The 25,518-nt window shown below is 51.2% G+C and overlaps 3 protein-coding genes and 2 pseudogenes across 3 annotated transcripts; 3 read left to right on the plus strand and 2 right to left on the minus strand.

Moving 5' to 3' along the window:
• The first annotated feature begins 1,024 nt into the window (after positions 1-1,024).
• Positions 1,025-1,756, plus strand: LOC139682896 (feather keratin Cos1-2-like). The gene is made up of 2 exons (XM_071577547.1): positions 1,025-1,064; positions 1,431-1,756. The coding sequence occupies exon 2, from the start codon at positions 1,451-1,453 to the stop codon at positions 1,754-1,756; it is 306 nt and encodes a 101-aa protein (XP_071433648.1). The 5' UTR covers positions 1,025-1,064; positions 1,431-1,450.
• Positions 1,757-11,263: 9,507 nt separating this feature from the next.
• LOC139682892 (feather keratin 1-like) lies at positions 11,264-11,569 on the minus strand. Its single transcript, XM_071577544.1, has one exon. It carries the CDS (start codon positions 11,567-11,569, stop codon positions 11,264-11,266), a length of 306 nt encoding a protein of 101 aa, XP_071433645.1.
• Positions 11,570-15,306: 3,737 nt separating this feature from the next.
• LOC139682893 (feather keratin 1-like) lies at positions 15,307-15,612 on the plus strand. Its single transcript, XM_071577545.1, has one exon. The coding sequence runs from the start codon at positions 15,307-15,309 to the stop codon at positions 15,610-15,612; it is 306 nt and encodes a 101-aa protein (XP_071433646.1).
• Positions 15,613-20,406: 4,794 nt separating this feature from the next.
• On the minus strand, positions 20,407-21,156 carry LOC139682640 (feather keratin Cos1-1/Cos1-3/Cos2-1-like; annotated as a pseudogene).
• Positions 21,157-22,322: 1,166 nt separating this feature from the next.
• On the plus strand, positions 22,323-23,075 carry LOC139682815 (feather keratin Cos1-1/Cos1-3/Cos2-1-like; annotated as a pseudogene).
• The last annotated feature ends 2,443 nt before the right edge of the window (positions 23,076-25,518 follow it).

The raw sequence follows: 25,518 nt of genomic DNA on the forward strand, positions 1-25,518 counted from the left end.
CACAAGAGGGCATGGGCATATCTGGAAATAGGGGAAATTCCAGGGAAATGCAAGAAAATACATTGTTAGTGTGAGAGTGATAAAGAAAACGTCTGGATTTAACATGGACAGATCATGGATTCTTCATCCTTGAAGGGATGCAGAGCTTGACAGAACTTAGCCCTGAGCATTCTCCAAAGGCTTATCATTGTTGGAACATATGGTCTCCAGAGGTTCTTTCCAGCATCAGGGATTCTGTCATTGTGAAGAAAAGGTAGCTCTGAGAAAGAAGAACATTTTGGGAACATTAGAATCAAGGGCAGCTCTCAGCAAACTCAGCTTTCAGACTACACCAAGGAACGATGCACTTCCCTGCCCTGCAGACATGGAGGCAGCTGGGACGCGTCCCAGGAGGGCAAGGGAATGCCTTCAGAAGGCAAATTTCCAGGGACAGACTCTCCCAACCCATACTGAGTCACACTCTAATTTTGGGGTGCTCATGTGTCAGGCTTTTGGTGTGAACCCAAGCCAGGAGTGTGTGCTGTGTGCAGGCTTGGGTCTCAGTCAGGTCTGAATTCCCCTCCAGCAAGGGCAGCTCCACCCCTGCACGGGGAAAACTATCTCCAGCACTGGGCTGTAACCCAGTACACAGCTCCAGGCACCCCTACAGACATTGCCCTCAGCATGGCCTTATTGCAATTAAAGGGTGGAAATCAACCTCACCATCTTTTCCCAGTCTCATCCATGATCCATTTCTCCAGAGATCCCTCCAGCACATTGCCCTCTACTGATGTGTCCCTGCCTGGAGAATCCTTGGGCCTTTCATCTCAATAATTGAAAGGATCCTTGAAGGCCTAATGGTCACATTAGAAATGAGAAATGAAATGGCAGCGCTGATGGAAACAAAAGCACAACCTGTGGCGTTACATGGAATGTTTTGCATTGGAGATGAGTCTGTTGCAAATGTTACTGCCCTTGTGCAGGGACTGTGGGCCTGGGGCAGTGAAAGAGAAGTATAAAAGCAGGCCCTTCTCCTCACTCTCTCATCCACTCCTCTCTTCTCCATCTCCTTGGGAACGAGGTGAGTCTGGTGACTTTTCTACTCTTCCTCCTCTTCCATTTCCTCCTCATGTTCTCCAGCTCATACCTGCTGCCCCTTTGTCCTGTGCTGCTTCATGGGACTGCTCTCCATAGGAGGTGAAACAGGAGAGAGCGTCACATGGAGGAAGGTTGGGGCTTGGAAGAGAGGGATGGTCTAGGTGGGAACTCCCTGGGCTTGGTTGCTCTTGGCAGGGAACTTGTGGGCTAAATGCAAGGAAAAACCTGTGAGCATAGCTGCAGCACCTCCAGCTTTCATCTCCATCATGGCTTGACATGGTTTACTTATGGTTGGGTGACAAGCCGCTCCTCACTCACTCCTGTGCTCTGCTTCTCCCTGCCCTCTGTGCCAGGTGCATCTCCAGCCCAGGACATGTCGTGCTACACCCCGTGCCTGCCCTGCCAGCCCTGCGGCCCGACCCCGCTGGCCAACAGCTGCAATGAGCCCTGTGTCAGGCAGTGCCAGGACTCCACCGTGGCCATCCAGCCCTCCCCCGTGGTGGTGACCCTGCCCGGCCCCATCCTCAGCTCCTTCCCTCAGAACACCGCCGTGGGATCCTCCACCTCCGCTGCCGTTGGCAGCATCCTCAGCTGTGATGGAGTGCCCATCAACTCTGGGGGCTTTGGCCTCTCTGGCCTCGGCAGTGGCCTCTGTGGCAGGAGGTGCTTCCCCTGCTAAAGCTGCTGCCCTGCCCTGGGGAAGGAACCAGGGACACACGGGGTGGAAGTGCCCTGGACATGGAGCAGCAGCTTCTGTTTCCCAAGGGACTGAGCAACCCCAGCAGCCCTGGCAGAAGGATGGGGCCAGCCTGGGCTCTGCCAAAGCACAGCCCAGCCCTGCCTCTCCCCTCTGCCACTCTCTCCTTTCCGTCCTGTGTCCTTGTTCCCTTGTGCTCCCCTGGGCTGTGAGCCCCTCACAGCCAGCCTAGGGGGGCCCTGCTGGCCCTGATCCCTCCCTGGGACAGGCAAATGAGCACCAGTGCAATGTCCACCACAGCTAAAGGGGCAGAGATTCCTTTTTGCCACTGGTTCTCCTTGCATTGGGACCTCCATGCAGAGCAACCTTGTTCCCTCAGCTCATTAAATTTCTTCTGCATCCCAGTGCACGTCTCTGTGTCATGTTTCCCCCTACTGGAGCTCTCCCAAGATGGCCAGGGCAAAAGTTGTTTTTCAAGTGTGTTTTTGTGAGGATTTGCTTGGGATGAAAATGCAGAAACAGGTAACAGAATTGTATGGATACTCCAATTTTCACCACATAGTTTCTAGTGGTTCCTTGCAGTTGGAGCTGTAATGGTACTGAAAACACAGAATGATTTCTGTTTTTCTGGCTAGCACTTGCTCAACATCAATTGTGTATCTCCAGTCTCCTCTCTAGAAGGCCAGTAGAGTGGGTTTGGGCAGGAGGCTGTCAGAGAACATAACCTGGACAGCTGACACTGACCAGAGAGATATTCCATACCATGAGACATCATGGTCAGCAATAAACGCTGAGAGAAAGGACGAGGTGGGAGGTGGTGAAGCTTTCATTAATAGATTGTCTACTGAAGAAACTACTAAATGTGACTCTGCTTCTAAGGAGTAGCCAGACATTTCCTCTTAATGGGAAGGTGATAATAAATCTCTTTGTTTTGCTGTGTTTCTGCAGTCTTTCCTTGCTTTACTTCATTAAACACACAGTATTTCAGTATTATTCCCTCCCTCTCGCCCCCCCCCCCCCCTCCCCCCTTCCTTCTTACTCTTTGAGGAGGGGAGTAATAGAAAATTTTGATGTCCAGAAAAGATGATACTGTGCTGGAGGAGCTGTCTGGTGGAGAGGATAAGTGAATATACCTCTCCTGTCTCATCCAAGTATGACGCATGTTGTTTTGTTGTGCTGGCTCACAAAGTCCTTTTCCATCTTAGTGTGAAGTGCTTAAAAATACTAATTAACTGTACTGAATTAATGTGGGGTTTGAGGTGTCTGATGTCAGAGTGGTGTAAGAGGATACAATTTTTTGGTGTGGCAACAGTGAAACACATCCTGAGGTGGTTGGTCTCTGAGTGGCAGCTTTTAGCACAATATTGGAGCTTGACCTGTGCCTCTTCAGCCACCATTCAGTACTATCAGAGGACAGTGGTTCAGACAGGGACCCAAATCACTTCTGAGAATGTCATATTTGAGCCATAGGAGATGTGTTTCTTGGAAGTAAAATAGCAGGGTGGGTGCTGTGATGTCCCTGTGGATGGGATCAATATGAATGATTGTTTATTGCCTGTTCTGTGGACACTGTAGGACTAATGGCAAGGAGACCATGGCCCTGAGGAAGTTAGAGGTGCTTGGGGAGCCCTCAGATTCATAAAAGGAGAGGATGGGGCAGAGTGCAGTGGATTCCCTTTAGGTACTGTGACTTGCAGGTCTGGAGATCATCCATGACCTCCAAAGGTAGTGGGAGGCAAGGCAAGGAAAGGAGAGGCAAGGAGATGAGACCAGAGAGGTAAGTTAGCAATTCTTCCTTCTCTGGCTGACGCTGCGCCAGGACACAACAATCAAGTAGGAAATGTCCTCTCAGTGGTTCTGCTGAGTTGATGGAAGGGCTTTGTCATGCCATATTACAAGCTTAGCAATAAATCTATGGACAGTCTCTCCAAAGTAACTGTTCTCTTCAGGGACTGACTAGGCATCGGGCTGCTGCTGCAAAGTGGTGGTTGATTTTGTACAACTTGTGTTCTTTTCTCTTTTGTCCCTTGCCTTCTGAAACTGCCATTTTCTTAACCCAAGGGTATTTCACCCTCTTGTTCTTCCTGTTCTTGGTTGATTCCACTGTGACAGTGGAGTGAGCGTGAATGGTCAGGACAACTTAGAGCTGACCAGGGTCAACACACCACACAGACCCACGGGCAGTTCTCGTTCCATTCACTTTCCATCTTTCCTGTCTGTGCTCAGGGCTTCCTGGAAAAAATTACAGAGCGCAGGAAAATCCTATAATGAACCTCTGAAGTGAACAGCTCTGGAAAAGCACCCCGAACCTGACATGCTGCATACATATGAGAGAATTCTTGTTGAAGTTTTAAAATTATGCGATTTTACCTGTACTAGGTTTTTAGTTACAAAGTTTTTCTATCACCTCTCTCTGCTTGTTACCACATTCCTGCTTGTTTGCCGCCACCACCCCTCGCCCTGTCTTCCCCTGTGCTCCCTGGAGGCTTTTTGTTCTCCAAGTGAGTCATCACCAGCAGCTTGTTAAGCACACCATTGTTTCTTCCTGGGCCGGGAGAGCCCCCACCTCGGGGGACCCCCGGGACTGGGACGGTCCCAGCGCCCCCCATGCACTGCCACAGCAGGAGCCGCACACACATTCCTGGGCAGCCTCTGCCAGTCAGGGGCAGCTATTGCTTCTCCATGGGCTGCCGCGACCCTGCCTGGGGTGGGGGGAGCCCCCGGTCTGTCCCCGCACTGCCGGAGCGGCAGCAGCAACCAGAACTTGCACGGAGCCGCCTCCGCAGCTCCACCACAAACCAGGCCGGGCCCCACCTGTGAGAAAAACTGCCCGTATAAAAATTTGGAAGATGGATTTCAATTGAAAGTAGAGCAAGAATTTTATTTTATTATTTATTTATACAAGTTGCCTTGCTCAGTCGTAACGGACGAGCACACACGGCAGTGCTGGGGCATTACATTTATCCCCTTGTGTCCATGCCCCCTCCCTTCCCCTTGGTAGCTCGTCCTTCTCTTTCCTTTTTCGGCTCATTGTCTCGGGATTGGACGTTGCCGTGTCACCCCTTGCCTCCTGATTGGAAGTCTTAAATGGGCAATTGATTGCTGCGACATTCCTTCTGACTGGTGCTCCACACTGCCCCATCAGCCCTGACCACTGGCCGAAATGCCCCTGATTGGAGCTGCCACCGTACAGACTTTCCCACCTTTCTCACCCAGCTTCCAGCCACCCCTCCCTGGCAAAACCATGGCAACGAATAGATCCATAATTATGACCATTTAACTGTGTTTAACTTTCAAAGATTTCAAACAATGGAACTCTCGACCCCCTTCTCCCCAGTGTCCTCTGCTTGCAACAAACCCACAGAAACTTCTCACATGCCATTCCAAGCAGGGACGGCTCCCCTGCCGGAATGCCTCTGCCTCGTGGAGCCGGGGCAGGCATGGCTGTGGCTGCTGCCCGCTTCTGCCCCTGTCCTAATGCTATTGGCTACCACCCCTGTCTGTCCCCAAGCCATGGATTTCTATTGGGTGTTAGTCCCCCATTTTCCTATTCGCTAGCTGAGCACCTAAGCCACTTCCCCATCCAAAGTTCTTCCCCAGTCCAGTCCCAGCTCTAGCACCTTACCCCGGTCCTCATAAAAGCCTCGTGTATTTCGCAATAAAGGTCTTTCGTCTCTCATTCTCTGGACTGCAGACATCTCTCTCTCGGTGCTCCCTTGGCTCTGGAGGCAGGTGGGAGCCGTTTTCCCTTTCCCTAATGCTGCATAATGGAGAGACAGAGACAGGGAGAAATTCAGGGCAGGAAGAGAGGCAGCAGGTGTGGGCTGAGTGTCTCAAAGGGCTGTTCAGGAGCAGCTGAGAGAGGGCAGAGGCTGAAGTGCTGCAGGACACAGCTGGGCATGGTGACACATGTGCACCCAGAGCCCTGATCAAACGTTGGCTTGGTAGCAGCCAGTTGTCCTTCTGCCTCTGAGAAACAGCAGCCTGAAAGCAAGACCTGGAAAAGATGCTTTTGTGCTAATGCTATCAAAAGAGGTGCCACTGCCAGGCCTATTTCCAGACACCAAGGACTGCCATTAACATCTTGCAATATATGAGCAAGAGTGTAGTTAGGAGATCAATGGGGTGATGATTCCACTCCACTCAGAACTCAGCTGATGACATACAGAGCACTGTTGAGTTTTGGGCTGTAGTGCAAGAAAGTTGTGTCTACAAGGAGGACCAGAAGGAGCATGCAGGGAACTAAGCATGTCAGTCTGACCTTGGCAGCAGGGAAGGATATGGAGCAGACCATCTTGAGTCCTGAGTGCAGTCACATGGCACATACGGGACACCAGGGGAGTGGGCCGTGTCAGAATGGCTTTAGGAAGGACACATCCTGCTTCACTAACCTGATCTCCTAAGGCAATATAACCTACATAGTGGATGAGGGAAAGGTTGTAGATGTTGTTTACCTGGACTCTAATAAAGTCTTTAACACCATTTCCCACAGCATTCTCCTGGAGAAACTGCCTGCTCGTGACTTGAATGTGTGCCATATTCACTGGATAAAAAATGGGCTTTATGGCTAGGCCCAGAGAGTGATGGAGTTAAATCCAGTTGGTGGCCAGTCACCAGTGGTGTTGCCCAGAGTTCAGTTTTGGGTCCAGTTCTCTTTAGTATCTTTATGGATTCCCTGGATGAAAAGATAAAATGCACCCTTAGTAAGTTTACAGATGAGCTGGAGTTGAGTGCCAGTGTTGATCTGGGATGAACGAGGAGGGGTTTAGGAAAGCCCAGCTTACCAATAGGTGGCTTAGGGGATGGTGCTATCGTCAAAATTTTGGGTTTTTTGATCATGGGGCAAACTCCGTGTTGCCCAGTCTCGTCAAAGCAGATGGGCTTCATTTATCTAGGGAGGGCAAAAGAACTGTAGCCCATAAGTTGGCAGGGTTGGTTAGGAGGGCTTTAAACTGGGTTTGAAGGGGGAAGGGACGGCAACTGGGCTCTCCAGAGACAGGCCTAAGGGCATAGAGTGCGAGTTGAGAATGAAATCAATGGCCCAGCTGAAGTGCATGTACACCAATGCACACAGTGTGGGAAACAAACAAGGGGAGCTGGAAGCCACAGTGCAGCAGGAAAACTATGACATAGTTGCTGTCACAGAAACGTGGTGGGATGACTCACATGACTGGAGTGCTGCTATGGGGGGCTACAAGCTCTTCAGAAAGGACAGGCAGGGAAGGAGAGGTGGAGGGGTGGCTTTATATGTTAGAGAGTCTCTTGACTCTGTGGAAGTTGAGGTCAGCAGTGACAAGGTTGAGTGCCTGTGGGCCAGAATCAGGGGGAAGGCCAACAAGGCTGACACCCTTGTGGGAGTCTGTTATAGGCCACCCAACCAGGATGATGGAGATGAATTATTCTACAAGCAGCTGGCAGATGTCTCAAAATCTCCAGCCCTTGTTCTTGTGGGTGACTTTAACCTGCCAGATATCTGCTGGGAGCTTCATACTGCAGAGAAGAGGCAGTCTAGGAGGTTTCTGGAGTGTATGGAGGATAATTTCCTTCATCAACTGGTAAATGAGCCTACCAGGGGTAAGGCCCCCCTAGACCTACTGTTTACCAACAGAGAGGGGCTGGTAGATGATGTAGTGGTTGGAGGCCACCTGGGGCGTAGTGACCATGAAATAATAGAATTTTCAGTCCTCAGGGATGTAAGGAGAGCCACCATTAAAACCTCTACACTGGACTTCTGGAGGGCAGATTTTGGCCTATTCAAAAAACTGATTCAGAGCATACCCTGGGAAACAACCCTTAAAAACAAAGGGGACCAGGAGGGATGGACATGTTTTAAGAAGGAAATTTTGAGTGCACAGCAACAGGCTGTCCCAGTGTGCCCAAAGGCCAGCTGGAGGGGAAGATGGCCAGCTTTGTTAAATAGGGAGATTCTGAAAGAAATCAGGGCTAAAAAGAAAGTTTACAGACTGTGGAAAAAAGGGCTGTCTACTTATGAAGAATTTACAGATAGAGCTGGGTCATGCAGGAAAAAAATTAGGGAAAGAAAAGTGGAATTTGAAGTAAATTTGGCTATTTCAGTTAGGGATAACAAAAAGTCCTTTTATAAATACATTAATAACAAAAGGAGAGGCAAGGAAAACCTCCATTCTCTGTTGGACTTGGAGGGAAATGTAGTTAAGGAAGATGAGGAGAAGGCTGAGCTACTTAGCACCTACTTTGCCTCAGTTTTCACCAGTAAGACAGGTGGCCCTCAGGACAACTGGCCTCTGGAGCTGGGAGACAGGGAGAGGGAGCTGAATAGTCCTCCTGTATTCCAGGAGGAAATAGTGACTTACTGAGCCAGCTGGATCCTCACAAGTCTATGGGACCAGACAGGATCCATCCCAGGGTGATGAGGGAAATGGCAGAAGAGCTTGCCAAACCACTCTCTATCATCTTCCAACAGTCCTGGCTCTCTGTGGAGGTCCCAGATGATTGGAGGTTGGTGAATGTCACCCCAATCCACAAAAAGGGCTGCAAGCAGGACCCTGGCAACTCCAGGCCTGTCAGCCTGACCTCAGTGCCTGGCAGGGTTATGGAGAAGATCATCCTGAGTGCAATCACACAGCACCTTCAGGGTGGGCAAGGGGTTAGACCCAGCCAGCATGGGTTTGGGAGGGGCAGGTCCTGTCTGACCAACCTGATCTCTTTTTACGATCAGGTGACCCACCTGGTGTATGAGGGGAAGGCTGTGGATGTGTCTATCTGGACTTCAGCAAGGCCTTTGACACTGTTTCCCATAATATACTCCTGGAAAAGCTGGTAGCCCATGGCCTGGACAAGTGTACCCTCTCCTGGATTAAGAGCTGGCTGGAGGGTCGGGCCCAGAGAGTGCTGGTGAATGGAGCTGCATCCAGCTGGTGGCTGGTCACCAGTGGTGTCCCCAGGGGTCAGTGTTGGGTCCAGTCCTGTTTAACATCTTTATTGATGATTTAGGTGAGGGGATTGAGTCCATCGGCAGCAAATTTGCTGCTGACACCAAACTGGGAGGGAGTGTCGAGCTGCTGGAAGGCAGGAGGGCTCTGCAGAGGGATCTGGAGAGACTGGAGAGATGGGCTGATTGCAATGGGATGGAGTTCAACAAGGCCAAGTGCAGGTCCTGCCCTTTGGCCACCCCAACCCCCTGCAGCGCTCCAGGCTGGGCACAGAGTGGCTGGAGAGGGACAGGCAGAAAGAGACCTTGGAGTACTAATTGACAGGAAGCTCAACAGGAGCCAACAGTGTGCCCAGGTGGCCAAGAAGGCCAATGGGATCCTGGCCTGGATCCAAACTAGCGTGGCCAGCAGGCCCAGGGCAGTGACCCTTCCCCTGGACTCTGCCTTGGGGAGGCCACACCTTGAGTGTTGTGTTCAGTTCTGGGCCCCTCAGTTCAGAAAGGAGATTGAGGGGCTGGAGCGGGGCCAGAGAAGAGCAACAAGGCTGGTGAAGGGACTGGAGCACAAGCCCTATGGGGAGAGGCTGAGGGAGCTGGGGGTGTTTAGCCTGGAGAAGAGGAGGCTCAGAGGTGACCTCAGCACTGTCTGGAACTGCCTGAAGGGAAGTTATAGCCAGGTGGGGGTTGGTCTCTTCTCCCAGGCACTCAGCAATAGGACAAGGGGGCACGATGGGCTCAAGCTCTGCCAGGGGAAATTGAAGTTGGAGATCAGAAAAAATTCTTTGCAGAGAGAGTGCTCAGGGATTGGAATGGGCTGCCCAGAGAGGTGGTGGATTCCCCTTCCCTAGAGATTTTTAAATGCAGATTGGACGTGGCACTGAGTGCCATGATCTGGTAAATGGACTAGAGTTGGACCAAGGGTTGGACTCGATAATCTTGGAGGTCTTTTCCAACCCAATCGATTCTATGATTCTGTGATTCTATGAGGGTAGGAAGACACTACAGAGGGATCTGGCTAAACTGGAGAGATTGGCCAAGGCCAACTGTATCAGGTTCAACAAGGAGAAATGCTGGATCTGGCCCTTGGCTCAAAATAACCCCATGCAGTACTACAGTCCTGAGGCAGAATGGCTGGAAAGCTGCCCAAGGGATAGGACCTGGACCTTCTGGTGACAGTGGCTGAACATGAGCCAGCGTGTGCATGGGTTGCCAAGAAGGCCAATGGACTGTTTGTTTGTAACAGCAAAAGTGTGGCCAGCAAGACCAGGGCAGTGATTTTACCTCTGTACTCAACACTGGTGGGGCCACACCTTGAATGCTGGGTTTAGTTCTGGGCTCCTCACTGCAAGAAAAGCATTGAGAGGCTGGATCCCCTCCAAAGGAGGGCAACAGAGCTGGGAAAGGGTCAGGAGCACAAGACTGATGAAGAGCAGATCAGGGAGCTGGAGCTGCTATGCCTGGAGAAAAGTTAGGCTCATATAGAGACTTTATTGCTGTCTAAAACTCCCTGCAAGGAGATTGCAGCCAGGTGGAAGTCAGTCTCTTCTCCCAAATAATGAGTGATGGAATGAGAGAAAACCCTCAGGCTGCACGAGGGAAGATTTAGATTGGATATTAGGAAAAATTTCTTCAGTGAAGTGATTGTCAAGCAAGGGAAGAGGCTGCCCAGTGAAATGGTTGAGTCATGTAGACATGTGGATGTGGCATTTTGTGACATGGGTTAGTAGTGGACGTGGCAGTGCTACGTATATGGTTGGACTAGATGGTCTTAAGGCACTTTCCAACTTTAGCGATTCTATGAGGCTATGAAAGGTTTTGACCAAGTGGAGCAAGTTGAGTAGAAGAGAGACTGGATGGTGAGGAGCTGGAGCACTTGGTTAATGAGGAAGGCTGAGAGAATGGGGCTTGCTGAGTATGGAGTACAGAATGCTTTTGTGGGAGACCTGGAAACATCCCTGGTGTATCTCTGGTCATTGAATTCTGTTGGATCCTTCTATCCAGCCCCTGATAGGTAGAGAAACTTGACAAGATGAGGATCATCCTCTATGGACAATCAAAGCAATCCTGTGATAATAGTCACCACACAAGAATTCCCAACAACCCCTCTGGTCATTTTGTGTGGGCACCTGCAGGGAAAAGGATGACACAGAGGCAAGGGCTTGAATGCAGCAGAACTTTAATGAGTGAAAAGATGGAAACTAGGTAACTCTGAGAACAGGGAGCACTAGGGGCAGAAAGGAATCTCTGCCTCTTTAGCTGTGGTGGACATTGCACCAGGTGTCCATTTGCCTGCCCCAGGGAGGGAGCAGGACCAGCAAGTCCTCCCTAGGCTGGCTGTGAGGGGCTCACAGGCCAGGGGAGCACAAGGGAACAAGGACACAGGACGGAAAGGAGAGAGTGGCAGAGGGGAGAGGCAGGGCTGGGCTGTGCTTTGGCAGAGCCCAGGCTGGCCCCATCCTTCTGCCAGGGCTGCTGGGGTTGCTCAGCCCCTGTGGAAGCAGCAAGATGATGTTTCATCACCTGTGAAATACCTTTTTGTGAGTCCTGAGGTGACTTCCCCAGGGCCATGGGCAGCAGCTTTAGCAGGGGAAGCACCTCCTGCCACAGAGGCCATTGCCAAGGCCAGAGAGGCCAAAGCCCCCAGAGTTGATGGGCACTCCCTGAGAGCTGAGGATGCTGCCAACGGCAGCGGAGGTGGAGGATCCCACGGCGGTGTTCTGAGGGAAGGAGCTGAGGATGGGACCAGGCAGGGTCACCACCACAGGTGAAGGCTGGATAAAGACAGTGGAGTCCTGGCACTGCCTGACACAGGGCTCATTGCAGCTGTTGGCCAGCGGGGTCGGGCCGCAGGGCTGGCAGGGCAGGCACGGGGTGTAGCACGACATGTCCTGGGCTGGAGATGCACCTGGCACAGCGGGCAGGGAGAAGCAGAGTAGAAACTGTGGATAAAGAGCGGTGTTTCTCTGCCCTAGGGGTGGGATAAGTCAAGAAATGGAGAAAAGAGCTAGGAACTGTGTAGGGAGGTCCAGAAGTATCACCCACCATTCAGTCCAGAAGAACCCAGTGGACAGCAACCAGCCCAGAGAGATCCCTTCCTAGCCCTTACCTCAGGAGACACCTCTCGAAGCTTCAACCTCTGATCATGACTCAATTTCTGTCCCTTTCCACCCACTCCTCTCTCCCATGATAGCAGTTTCAAGACCTCACATAGGAATGGGGCAGGTACTAACTGATGTGTATTGGAGGAGGAGAGGGAGAAGGAGGAGAAGGAGCTTCAAACTTACCTTGTCCCCAAGGAGATGGAGGCAAGAGGAGTGGATGGGAGAATGAGGAGAAGGGCTCTCTTTTATACTGCTCCTGCACTGCCCCAGGCCCAAAGTCACTGCACAAGGGCAGTAATTTTCCAAAAGACTCACCTCAAAACCAAAATGTTCTACATAATGGTGTAGGTTGCGTTTTGGTTTCTGCCAATGTTGCTGTTTCATTTCCTCATTTCTGACGTTCCTGCTCTGCCTTGTCAGGCTACTTTCATGTGCTGAGATGGAGAGCCCAAGGATATCCCAGGTAACGTTGTCAGGGAAGGCAGAAGGTGTGTTCCAAGTGTTGAAGGGATCTCACACAGGTGGGAGATGTTGCTTTGGAGCTGTGAACTGCAATTGTGTACACCTCCCTTTGTATGAAGAAGTTTTAGCTCTCTTCTTATTGCTGCTCTTTGCTCAGGGGAGGATGTTTGCCAGGTTTTCTGAGTGTGCAGGATTGGAGACAACTGAAGCTGAGTTGAACCAGGCAAATCATGGGGATGGCACAAGAAATCTTCCAGGTAGATGAGCAGCAGAAGGGATGTTTGTCCAAAGGCTGACTGGGACAACTTCACTGGGGACAGGGGTTACAGGAAAGCTGAAGGGACGGAAGGGATTCTTGGCCTTGCTCTTTACCAGCAGGAATCACTGTCAAGAGACTGGGCTCCTTATTCTCTTTGGAAAGTCAACAGAAGGAAAGGCAGCAGGAAAGCTTGCCTGCATTAGGGCAAGATCAGGTGTGGGAACATTTAAGCAGACTGGACTGACAGGAGTGTGTGCGACTTGATGCCATGCAGATGGGAGGGCTTGTTGGTGTCAGGTCAAGGCTGGTCTCAATGCCTTTTGAAAGTCACAGCAGTCACAAAATGGCTGGAGCCAACTGGCTGCCAAAGAGCTTTGCAGTAGAGGACGTGGGTCCTGGAGGACACCATGAGGCAGACAGAGAGGAAACAGTGCTTCTCTCAGTCTTCACCCAGAAGGTCACCCAGGCTGATACATCCCCTGAAAGAGTTCCAGGAAGGTGAGGAGCCTTGTCAGTAGTGCATTGGCATCAAACAAGGACTGTCTGAAAACCAGAAAAAGCCAGCTGATGCATTCCACATCATGGTTGTGCAAAGAAAATCCCAGACCATCTGGACAACTGAGCCAGAGCAGCCCTTTGGCATTCAAGAAGGATGAGTGGCAAGTCCTGCACCTGGAAATGAAAAATTTCTTCCATAAGTACAGGCTGGAGACTGAACTGTGCTGCAATCTGAGACCCCTCAGACCTACTCTGTTGTGAGAAACGGTGTGTGTTGGGGAGGGACTTGGAGCATGGAACAGACACACAAGCCTCTTTCTTCCTCCTGGCCAAAAAGCCCATGGTGTGGTGAAGAGCTCTCCTGAATGCTGTCTGGGGGGACAGAAAGGTTTGCAGAAAACATCACCCCACTGGTTGGGATTCATCTCTCTTACCATACATGGAGTATTCTCTTGGCATTTTTGCTTCACCACACCTCTTTTCCCATGCCCAAAAGGCCTTGCTTGGACAGCAACCCAGCACTCTTGGGGAAGCAGGAACTTGTTCAGCTCCTCAGTGAATGGGGGTTGTCAGGACCCTGCAGTGCCACGTACCTGAGAATGCTCAGGGAGGGGATGTGCTCTGAAGGGCCCTGGTACAAACCCAGCTCTCAGAATACACCAACAAGTGATGCACTTCCCTGACCTGCAGACCTGGAGGCAGGTGGGTCACATCCCAGGAGGACAAGGAAGTGCCTTCAGTAGGCAAATTTCCAGGGATAGACTCTCCCTACCTGTGGTGAGTCATGCTCTCATTTTGAGATGGCCTTTGTCAGCTTTTTGGTGTGAGAGCAAACCAGAAATATGTGTTGACTGTAGACTCATGTCCCTTGCAGGGACACAATTCCCCTCCAGCAAGGGCAGCTCCATCCAGAACCCAGGAGAACTGGTCCAAGCACTGGACTGTACCTGAGTACACAGCTCCAGGCAGCCACAACAGCCATTGCTGTCAGCACAACCTTCTTGCCATCACAACCACAGCTTCAGGGACACAAAGAACAGTCAACATGTTTTTGAAAAGTCTGTCCTGCTGATCAGGGTCTAGAAAGTGCAGCCAAAGTGCATGGCAGCATGAGGAGAATGGGACATCCAAGGTGCTGTCCCAAGGCCCAACACACTTCTCATGTACTGAAGAGAGATCTGACTCCACCAGAACTGTTGAGTTATCCTGGTATTTAGGAAGGATACTATTTTTCTTCTTCATGGTGGCTGAAGGCACCATGGGATAGAAGACCCCCAGAGACTGTCATGAGAGGGGATGCCTCTTCCAAATAAATCGGTAGAGGATTGAGGGAGAAGGATAAGTCACATCATCAGGTGCAGGAACCTTTGTGTACCCCAAACTGACTTAGTCATTGGCAGGGGGAGATTCAAACCTTCCTGTAATGGAAGTTGAAAAGAACCTCATGAGATCTCCCCAGTTCCATGTCCTACATCTGAACAGACCTCTCCTGCACTTGGGGGCACATCTTCTGACAGTAGTGACATGATCCCTCTTGGGAAATCCTTGTACCTGTCATCCTGGAACTTGAAAGGAGCCTACAAAATCTAATGGGCATGGCAGAAATGAGGAAATGTACTGGCAGGGCTGATGGAAAACAAAACACAATCTGAGGCATTAGGTGGGATATTTTGTTTTGGAGGTGAGTGTATTGGATAATTAATGCCCTCGTGCAGTGACTGTGGGCCTGGGGCAGTGAAGGAGAAGTATAAAAGCAGGTCCTTCTCCTCACTCTCTCATCCACTCCTCCTGACACAATCTCTTTGAGAACAAGGTAAGTCTGAAGATCTTTATCTTTCTTTTTTTCTTCATTCTCCTCATAATCCTTCATAATCTTCAGCACAGAACTACTCTTGCTTTTGGGTGTGTTTGCCATGTAAGGGGAAAGGGTTCAGAAGGGGTAGCAGGGAGAGAGGTTGGAGCTCAGTTAGGTCTCTCCTGCAGTATGGGCTAAGAAGGGACCTCCCTGGGCTTGGTTACATTTTGCAGGTCTCTTTTGGGCTTTGCAGTAGGAGAAGTCTGTGGATCTACCTATGCCAAGGTTGTGGGTTTGATCCTCATATGGGCCATTCCCTTATGAGTTGGACACAATGGTCCTTGTGAGTTCCTTCCAACTCAGAATATTCTGTGATTCTGTATGATACCTCTTGGTGCTAGCTTGTGTTTTCTCTCCCTTATGGTGGTGTGACAGGTTTCTAGTCACTTATCTCTCATGTTTTACTTCCCCCTGCCCTCTGTGCCAGGTGCATCTCCAGCCCAGGACATGTCGTGCTACACCCCGTGCCTGCCCTGCCAGCCCTGCGGCCCGACCCCACTGGCCAACAGCTGCAATGAGCCCTGTGTCAGGCAGTGCCAGGACTCCACTGTCTTTATCCAGCCTTCACCTGTGGTGGTGACCCTGCCCGGCCCCATCCTCAGCTCCTTCCCTCAGAACACTGCCGTGGGATCCTCCACCTCCGCTGCCGTTGGCAGCATCCTCAGCTCTCAGGGAGTGCCCATCAACTCTGGGGGCTTTGGCCTCTCTGGCCTCGGCAGTGGCCTCTGTGGCAGGAGGTGCTTCCCCTGTTAAAGCTGCTGCCCATGGCCCTGGGGAAGGCCCCTCAGGACTCACAAAGTGCAATTTCACAGGTGTTGGGCCATCATCTTGCTGCTTCCACAGGGGCTGAGCAACCCCAGCAGCCCTGGCAGAAGGATGGGGCCAGCCTGGGCTCTGCCAAAGCACAGCCCAGCCCTGCCTCTCCCCTCTGCCACTCTCTCCTTTCCATCCTGTGTCCTTGTTCCCTTGTGCTCCCCTGGGCTGTGAGCCCCTCACAGCCAGTCTAGGGGGGGTCTTGCTCCATCTGTGGGGCAATCAGATGAACATCTAGAGGGTTTCCAGCCACAGTCATTAAGCACAATCTCTTATCTCTCCTTGGTGCTCAGTACATCATGACCAGTCCTTGAAATGACCTAATTTCTATCTTTTGACTCATTAAATTACTTTTGCATTTGAGCCCTTGCCTTTGTGTCATCCTTTTCCCTACAGCTGCTCTCCCAAGGTACCCAGGGAGATGGAAGTTGCTCAGTCTTTGTTCTGGGAGGAGGTGTTTGGGGCTGCTTCCAAAATGATTTTTCAACATAGGCTTGGGTGAAGTTTTCTTAGTCATGCACTGGATTACTCTCTGCTTTCTAAGCCTTGCAAAACTGGAAGGATGAGGATATTCCAGCTGCCAAAGGGGGTTTTTTCTGCTAGTGGCATCCACGGCCAACGATAAATTCTGTAAAGTTCATACAGAGCACCACTGTGTTTCTGTGGTGCATTGGGATAATGTGGTCTGCATCTGCCAATCCTTCCCATGCTATGAAATTTCTATTTCCTTTGAAAGTCCACTTCTCACAGAAACTGCATGCCAGAATCCATTTGGTTACACGTAAATGCTCCTACTTGGAATGATCCTTCCTTTCTGTGTTGTGGGAAAAAGCTCTGCAAGGGCCAAAAAAGGTTTTGTCACAGGCCTGCTGGATTTGGTAGAGCCCTCAACAGTTTCTTTCATCTCATGGAACAATGTGATGAGACCAGGCCAAAGCATGCACGTGTAGTCTGTGGGAAGTGTGGTTCTTCCTGGGATGTTGAGAGACAAAATTTCCACTCCAGAGGCTTTTCCACCAGTTTATGCCTATGCTGAAGAGTGGCTGTTTTCAGGAAGAGGTTCATTGACCGCACATGTCTGGCTGTGGAGGTGAAATAGCAACTGTCCTCAGGGCTCAGCCTTTATACAATCACAGAATATCCTGAGCTGGAAGGGACCCCTAAGCATGGACAGCACAGAGGCTGTCCTGATTACAGAGGAAGGGTGTGGAATTTTAGTGCTGTGTGGCTGTGACCAAGTTGTTTATTTCATACCATCCATCATTGCCTGGGGACTGGTTTCAGCAGGAAAAGCTGGAGGATGGAATGGAAAGTGCATTCCCTTGCCTGGCTCACTCCAAGGGGAGGTGTTGGGATCAGGCCCCACAGACCTGGCCTCTCTTCTGGCACCACTGGTCCCCTTTCTGTTCCTACAAGCCACAGCTCCAAGATGTGGTGCTGATATTGAAAAGCAGCAGAAACAAACTCCTTAACACCAACCTGTAGGTGTTACAAAGGGCATTTGTTCTTTATTCAGTGTGTTGGATGTTCAGAGGACAGCTCCTCTGATTGAATGTGCCAACTGGCAGATACACTGGGCCTCTGTTACAGCATACAGTTTACATATTCATTAGATATTCTTGCTTACTTAATACGTAGTTATTACTTGGCTTTACATAGTCACACCTCCATTGAAAGTCCTTATTTGGTCCTTCTGGATCTTCTTTGTTGTCTTGACCTCAGTTCTTGAGCAGGTACAGTGTCACTGTGTTTCACCACAAAAACTGTAATGTTTGGTTTTTTATATTATCTGGGTGCACAAAGCTAAGCTTACATCTTGTATGCTTGAGTTACATGCCTTGTCTAATTCTCTAGGGCTTTTCTAAGATTATTTATTGTTCATTTGGGCACTCTGGAATGCTGGGAGCAATGTTCCTGTTTCTCCTATCAGTGCTGAAGGACAGCAGCGATGAGCCCGAGATGTCACTTTGAGAAAAGCGGCCCCAAGCCTGAGCCCATGGGAGTGCAAACTCCACTCCCAGAAAAGTGGCCACAAGTCCAAGGCCATGGGAGTGGAAATTTTACTCCCAGAAAAGTGAAAGTGGTGTGTCAGACCCCAGAGGAAACTGAGGCCCCAATGCTGACAGAGTGGAAGCAGCTGCAGGGGGAATGGAGAGGTGGAGGACACGGAGGAGCTGTGGGGAATGAGGCAGCAGGGGGCCAGGCATGAGGAGCTGAGCCAAAAAGTGCTGAGAACAGCCGAGCACAGTAGTCCAGAAAAGCAGGCAGTGGGATGTGGATGACCTCGATTTTGGGGGTTTGTCCATCATTGTTTTCTGTCATCTTGGGTTTGGGGATGGGAATTGTTACCTGTGGGAACTCCTCTATTACATTGCCCTTTTCCTCAAATTCCATGTGTCACAGGGTGCAGGAATGGTCATGGTATTTCCTTTATCTGGAGAACATGTGGTCACAATCCACATGAAGCATCTATCAATTTCTTTTTTTTTGTTCCCAATGATGAATATCCATCTGTGGTTAAAATTTCTTCTTTTTCTATACTTTTGCTATTAATACTGCTGTTGTTATGGTGCCTGTCACACAGTCACAGAATCACAGAATATGTTGAGTTGAAAGGGACCCTCAAGGATCACCACTCCAACCCTTAGCCCTGCACAGGACCATCCCCAGGATCCACATTCTGTGCCTAAGAGTATTGTTCAAATGCTTCTTGAGATCTGTCAGCATTGGTGCTGTGACCACTGCCCTGGAGAGTCTGTTTCAGTGGTGAACTACTCCTTGGGTGAGTGTCTTATTCTACTGCTTTATGCTTTTAGTTAAGTTGTAATTTCAACCCATAATCTCTCCATTATTGTCCCTCCCTCAAAAAATGGCTTATTTGAAATCTAGCTCTGTGCTGGTGTTAAAAACAAGGATATCTAATTAGCTCAGTCTGTAGAGCACAAGAATCTTCATCTCAGGGTTGTGGGTTTGAGCCCCACACTGGGCACCAAATTAATGCGCTGCAGCTTGAAGGAAGGGAAGGGGGACTGGCAGTGATGAAAGAAGAGCTGGGCCCACAGGGCCTGACCCCAACACCTTCCCACTGGAGGGAGTCAGACAAGATGATGCACTTCCTCTTCCAATCTCTGCTTTTTCTTGCTGAAACTACACTCCAGCAATGAAGTGGGTGGTATGGAATAAGCAAGTTGGTCACAACCACACAGCATTAAAACTACACCCCCTTCCTCTGTAACCAGGAGAGAGGCACGAACTGGTATTAGACACCTGAAATTCCTGCAGCCCCTGGAGCTTGTATTTCCCCATGGTGTTCAGCCATGGGCTGAGTTGGCTGCTCTACTTGAGCCCAGCTGCTGTGGGATATGAGAACAGATGTGGGGTTGCAGATGTGTGATATCCTCTGCTGGTATTAGAACATGGCCCCAGGGGGGCACATCTGGACAGAGCAGGTGGTCTAGAAGGGGTCTCTTTCCTCCACCATGACTAGTCTCTTCTGCTCGCTGACACTTGTCATGAAATCTGGAAAAAATGGGAGTCAGTGCCTGCACAGAGACAGGCTTCACAATCCAGATAGTCCTAGAGAAGACAACAAGTTCCTTATTTTGTAGGCATATCTATCTATCTATCTATCTATCTATCTATCTATCTATCTATCTATCTATCTATCTATCTATCCATCTATCTATCTATCCATCTATCCATGTCTATATATATGTTTACATGGATCATTCAGTGTCATTTCACTGTAATCCACTCCAAGGGATCAATTAACAAGAACCTGAGTTACCCTGAGGGGTGGGTGGTAATAATCCAATAACCCCCCTTAGTGAAACACTGTAGTCAAGCAAGCCATCCCATCAAGTCTCCATGATCCCAACAAGTTGCCCTACGAAAAGATCTCTGGGTTTCCCAGTACATTTGACACCCACTGTGACAATCTGCTTATAATTGGAAAAAAGAGAAGTCAAAAGGCTCAGCAAACAGCACAAGTGCCCTGTGCTGCTGCATCCCTCTGGCAGGCAGGTGTTTGAGCCAGGTGGAAACAGGAGAGAGTGGGGAATCCTGGGGAACAAGGGCAGGGTGAGGAGCTGCAGCTGCATGGCCAGTGACTAACCAAGGTACTGGTCTGCAGGTCTTGGCAAAAAGCACCCTCTGCAGGAGCCAGGGACACCTTCATCAGCTACAAGGCACAGTCGCTTGAAAGGAGACCACTGCCTATGTTTCCTCTTTCCCTCCTTGGGAAGGGCCCTGGCTCTCCTCTGTGCCTGCCAGATCTTCCCAGAGTGACACCTTTCTCCCTGGCAGGTGGGCACAGCATGGGCAGAGAGAAGGACCACCCAGACTCACAGGATGGGATGCAGCAGAACTTTAATGAGTTGCAAGGGGGGAAAGGACATGCTCAGGGTGGGCACCATGGTGCAGGGAGCAGCAGGGGGAGGTAGGAAGAGTCTCTGCCCCATGGCCAGGGTACACTTCACACCTTGCATGGGGCTTAGCCGGTCATCACAGCCCAGGAAGACCAGTAGGCAAGGGAGAAGACAGACAAGGAAAAGGAGGGGGAGAAAACAGGCAATTCACACAAGGGCCATGTTTTGAGAGACCGCAGGCACCCCTGGTGCAGGTGGAGCCAGAGCTGCTCAGTCCCTCTGAAAGCCATGGCCATGATCTCCTTGCTCAGTCCATTTCCATCATCTGGGTTCCTGCAGGTCCTTCTGTGGGGCATCAGCAGCAGCTTCAGCAGATTCTGCCGCAGTAGCGGTTGGTGATGCAGGAGAGGTCAAAGCCCCCGGAGTTGATGGGCACTCCATCACAGCTGAGGATGCTGCCAACAGCAGCAGAGGTGGAGGATCCCACAGCGGTGTTCTGTGGGAAGGAGCTGAGGATGGGGCCAGGCAGGGTCACCACCACTGGGGAGGGTTCGATGATGACAGTGGAGCTCTGGCACTGCCTGACACAGCACTCATTGCAGCTGTTGGCCAGCGGGGTCGGGCCGCAGGGCTGGCAGCAAGGGTTGCAGGGCTGGCAGCAGGACATGTCTGTGGTGGCTGCAGGTACACCTGGGAAAGAAGAAATGGAGAAGATAGGGGTGTGTAAGGAGCTGCCTGCCCACCAAGAGGGAGCCAAGACACATGCTGGGCTGAGAGTTGGAGGCTCTGCAGGTGGGACCACACAACTCTTTGCCTGACCCCCAGCACTGAGCAAACAGAACCAGACAAGAAAGCTCCTTCCCAGTCAAGAGCCCAAGAGTCCCCTCAGCCAAATCCCAGCCCCTGTCCACACCAAACCTCCCCATATCCACTGCCCGCACACACTGCCCCAAGTCCCAGAAGAGGACAGAGCTTTGCACTCACTTGCTTCTGAAGGAGAAGAAGGGCAGTGAAGTGGGTGAGAGAGTGCAGAGCTGTGAGGGCTTTTATACTGGTCTTGCACTGCCCCAGGTCCAGGGAAGCCTCTGTGGAAGCAATAATTTTCTGAGAAGCTCATCTGAAATGCAAAACATCCCAGCTAATGAGATGGGCTGTGTTTTGGTTTCCTGTATGGCTGCATCTTAATTTCCTTCTTTGGACACCCATGATCTGCCTTGAAGGCTCCTTTTTAGAGCTGGGGAGGGAAGGTCATGGACTTGTGGGACAGGAGCTCATTGGTGGCAACAGAAGATGAGTTCCACGTGCCAGAGACATGGCCAGCAGTTTGGGGACAATGCCTTTGGGCACTCCTTTGGGCTGTTTGCTGCCCCATAGGCAGGAAGGGCCCTGCTGCTCCCAGCCCTGGAATCCTCACTCACATGTCAAAGGGTTACTGAACGTGACAAAGTGCCACATCCCCTTTCTCTGACCCTCCATCCTCTCTGTGCTCAACAGTGGCCATTGCCTCAGTACGTTTGTGTGATCAGAGTTGCTGTTGCTGACTTCTACTTTCCTTGCTGGTCTGAGGAGTCCTTGTGGAATTTGCTGGGGCTCCTGCACTCTCTGGATTGTGTCTGGTGCTTCTCTACCAACACCAACAACCTCAGTGTGTCTTGGGCTTTTTCCTGGCCAAGGAAGCTCCAGCCTTGCCCTCACAATTGGTTTCTCTGTGTCTCTTTGGGCACACGAGCCCACAGTTGCCTATGTGCAGGCACGGCTGTTTGCTTGTCCTTGTGTGTGGACTGGAGCAGTGGCAAAGGAAATTCTGCCCAGGCATGAGGAACAACTCTTGTTCTGTGAGCATGGCAAGGCCCAGAAGAGCTGCCTGGGCATCTTGTGAAGTCTCTGTGAATGTCATTAGAGTCCTTCAGACCACATGTAGCAATGTCCTGATCAGTTTGCTCTTGCTGGGCCTGCTCTGAGCAGGAGAGTTAAACCTGACCATGTCCAGGGGTTGCTTTCCAGTTATTGTCCAGTTTTTTATTTGCTGTCAACATGATTAGTCCTAATTGTACTCAACAAACTAAGGTAAAAGTGTTAAAAAGATGAAGGAAGAGGTACAAAAATTAGGAAAAAGATTTAGGTTGGAAGAGGATTTTATAAGTATTGGCAGTGTCCTTCATGGAGATTAGAAGGAAGAGTGATACCAGCATGGACCACAGGCCAAGGAAGTATTTGTAAATGACACCATAAAGAAAGGCAAAACACAGCCCATTTCATTAGCTGGGATGTTTTGCATTTCAGATGAGCTTCTCAGAAAATTATTACTTCCACAGAGGCTTCCCTGGACCTGGGGAAGTGCAAGACCAGAATAAAAGCCCTCAGAGCTCTGCATTCTCTCACCCACTTCACTGCCCTTCTTCTCCTTCAGAAGCAAGTGAGTGCAAAGCTCTGTCCTCTTCTGGGACTTGGGGTGGCGTGTCCTGGCAGTGAATGTGGGCTAAAGGGTTCGTGTGGACAGGGGCTAGGATTTGGCTGAGGGGACTCTTGGGCTCTTGCCTGGGAAAGAGCTTTCTTGTCTGGTTCTGTTTGCTCAGTGCTGGGGGTCAGGCAAAGAGTTGTGTGGTCCCACCTGCAGAGCCTCCAACTCTCAGCCCAACACGTGTCTTGGCTCCCTCTTGGTGGGCAGGCAGCTCCTTACACACCCCTATCTTCTCCATTTCTTCTTTCCCAGGTGTACCTGCAGCCACCACAGACATGTCCTGCTGCCAGCCCTGCAACCCTTGCTGCCAGCCCTGCGGCCCAACCCCGCTGGCCAACAGCTGCAATGAGTGCTGTGTCAGGCAGTGCCAGAGCTCCACTGTCGTCATCGAACCCTCCCCAGTGGTGGTGACCCTGCCTGGCCCCATCCTCAGCTCCTTCCCACAGAACACCGCTGTGGGATCCTCCACCTCTGCTGCTGTTGGCAGCATCCTCAGCTCTCAGGGAGTGCCCATCAACTCCGGGGGCTTTGACCTCTCCTGCATCACCAACCGCTACTGCGGCAGAATCTGCTGAAGCTGCTGCTGATGCCCCACAGAAGGACCTGCAGGAACCCAGATGATGGAAATGGACTGAGCAAGGAGATCATGGCCATGGCTTTCAGAAGGACTGAGCAGCTCTGGCTCCACCTGCACCAGGGGTGCCTGCGGTCTCTCAAAACATGGCCCTTGTGCGAATTGCCTGTTTTCTCCCCCTCCTTTTCCTTGTCTGTCTTCTCCCTTGCCTACTGGTCTTCCTGGGCTGTGATGACCGGCTAAGCCCCATGCAAGGTGTGAAGTGTACCCTGGCCATGGGGCAGAGACTCTTCCTACCTCCCCCTGCTGCTCCCTGCACCATGGTGCCCACCCTGAGCATGTCCTTTCCCCCCTTGCAACTCATTAAAGTTCTGCTGCATCCCATCCTGTGAGTCTGGGTGGTCCTTCTCTCTGCCCATGCTGTGCCCACCTGCCAGGGAGAAAGGTGTCACTCTGGGAAGATCTGGCAGGCACAGAGGAGAGCCAGGGCCCTTCCCAAGGAGAGAAAGAGGAAACACAGGCAGTGGTCTCCTTTCAAGCGACTGTGCCTTGTAGCTGATGAAGTTGTCCCTGGCTCCTGCAGAGAGGCTGTGAGGGCCTGCCTCGCTGCACCCCAAACACAATTCCCTCTTTAGCCATTGACAACACCCTGCAGATGATGGGGAGCCCAACCAGTTTCCAGATGAGTAGTCCATCTCCCTAGCTGCAGTGGAGGATGGTGGTGGCACTGGGAGCTGTTTCTGCATCCACAGCACCTGTGAGCCCTCCCTGGCAGGGTGGCTCTTGGAGCTCAGCAGGTCCCTCTGCGTGGGGCAGGCATGGTGGTGGTGGTGGCGGCTGTATGACAGGATGCTCCCCACACAGCCCAGTGATCCTCCTGCCAACCCTCCCTGATGAAGCTTTGGCCACAAGACATCTCCAGCTACAGCATCTCTGTCCCTCAGCCCCAGCCCAGAGGGGCTGTTCCACACCCACTTTCCTTTGTGTCCTCCTGCTACAAGCTGTTCCTTCTGCATCATTTCAGCTCTCCTTGCCTTCCCTTTAGCCTTCATTTTAGGTCTGTCAAGGATCTTGACTCTTCCCAGACAGGGTGCCAGTATTTCCTCCAGTACAGCTGGGAGAGGGGCATTTTCTGAGGGCAGATGTCCTCTGGTTCCTGAGAGCTCCCCCTCTGCTCCCTCAGCACAGGTGGGAAGTGGAGGAGGATTTGTGTTCTCTGCCAAATGCATGTGAAGGCAATAACTCCTCTATTCACACCCAGCACATCTCACATCCTTTGTCATGTGCCAGCTGGGATCTTCTCCTCCAGGAAGGATTGTCCCTGTTTGTGCCGGATTGTCAGGGCTCACCTTTTTCCCCTCCAGTGTTGACAGCCCAACCAATTCTGCTCCTGCCCAGCCTGACACTCTTGTGTCTCCTGCCCCTTCCAGTGTCAGCAATTCTGCTGGGAAACGCTGCACTGTGTCACTCTCCACAATTAGTAAAGTGCCCAGGGAGCTCCTGGGATGCAGGAGGTGAATGTTGCCAGCTTGTATGTTCTTCTTTCTTTGCCACACCAAAGCATCCTCCAACCCTCTGGCCAAAGCATTGAACCAATGCCTCTGACACTACCTTGGATCCCACCGCTCTTCCCTAGGGATCCCTTCTACTCACGTTTTCCTAAGGGTAACGCATTTACTCAGTCAGCTAAAGGAAACAATCAGCCACCTCTGTTGGTTCTCAGACTTCCCAGCCCCAGCAGAAGGCTTTCCAGCACTCACAGCCTCCCATTGATGCAGCCAGGCCACAGCTGAACCTTTACAAGCTCTTGTTCAAAGTGCTGCTGAACTCCCTGGCAGGCAATCAGAGCCACTTGTAACTGATGCCTCTGTTCAAAGCCCAGGCCAGGCTGCCCCAGGGGCACTCCTGAGACTGCCAGATAGGGAGTTCCCAGAGCTGCACCTGCAGTGCTGGGGCAGAAGGAGACCAAGGAGATGGCCAGGGCCACAAGCCTCTTGACCTCTCCAGGAATGGCAAAGGGTCCCTGGAGAACTTCTCTGGCCCCCGAGTGCCCAACCAGAGCCAGGGCAGCACCTCTGTCAGAGCACAGAGCCATGCCCAGCAGAGCTGCCTTCTTCCTGTATGGGGACACCAGTCCCAATCCCGATCTTGCCCTCTTTCATCCAGCACTTTTGGGGACATCCATCTCTATTTCCCTCTTCCCAAGGCTTTCTGCTCCTGCGACAACTCTGACTTTCCTACCTAAGAGAAGGCAAGTGGGCTGAAGCCACAGTTCATTATCCAGGCTGTATTTTGCATGGAAGAGGTGAAGGCAGCACACTGAGAGTGTCAGGATGTCCAGAAAGGAACTGTCTATACTAGAAAATTGATCAGCCATAGATCAGATAGAATAGATGTATCCCACACAGAATTGATCCTCCCCTTCAGGAGTTCTTGGGCTGGTT

Source organism: Pithys albifrons, chromosome 25 (genome assembly GCF_047495875.1).
Source record: "Pithys albifrons albifrons isolate INPA30051 chromosome 25, PitAlb_v1, whole genome shotgun sequence".
Taxonomy (NCBI): domain Eukaryota; kingdom Metazoa; phylum Chordata; class Aves; order Passeriformes; family Thamnophilidae; genus Pithys; species Pithys albifrons.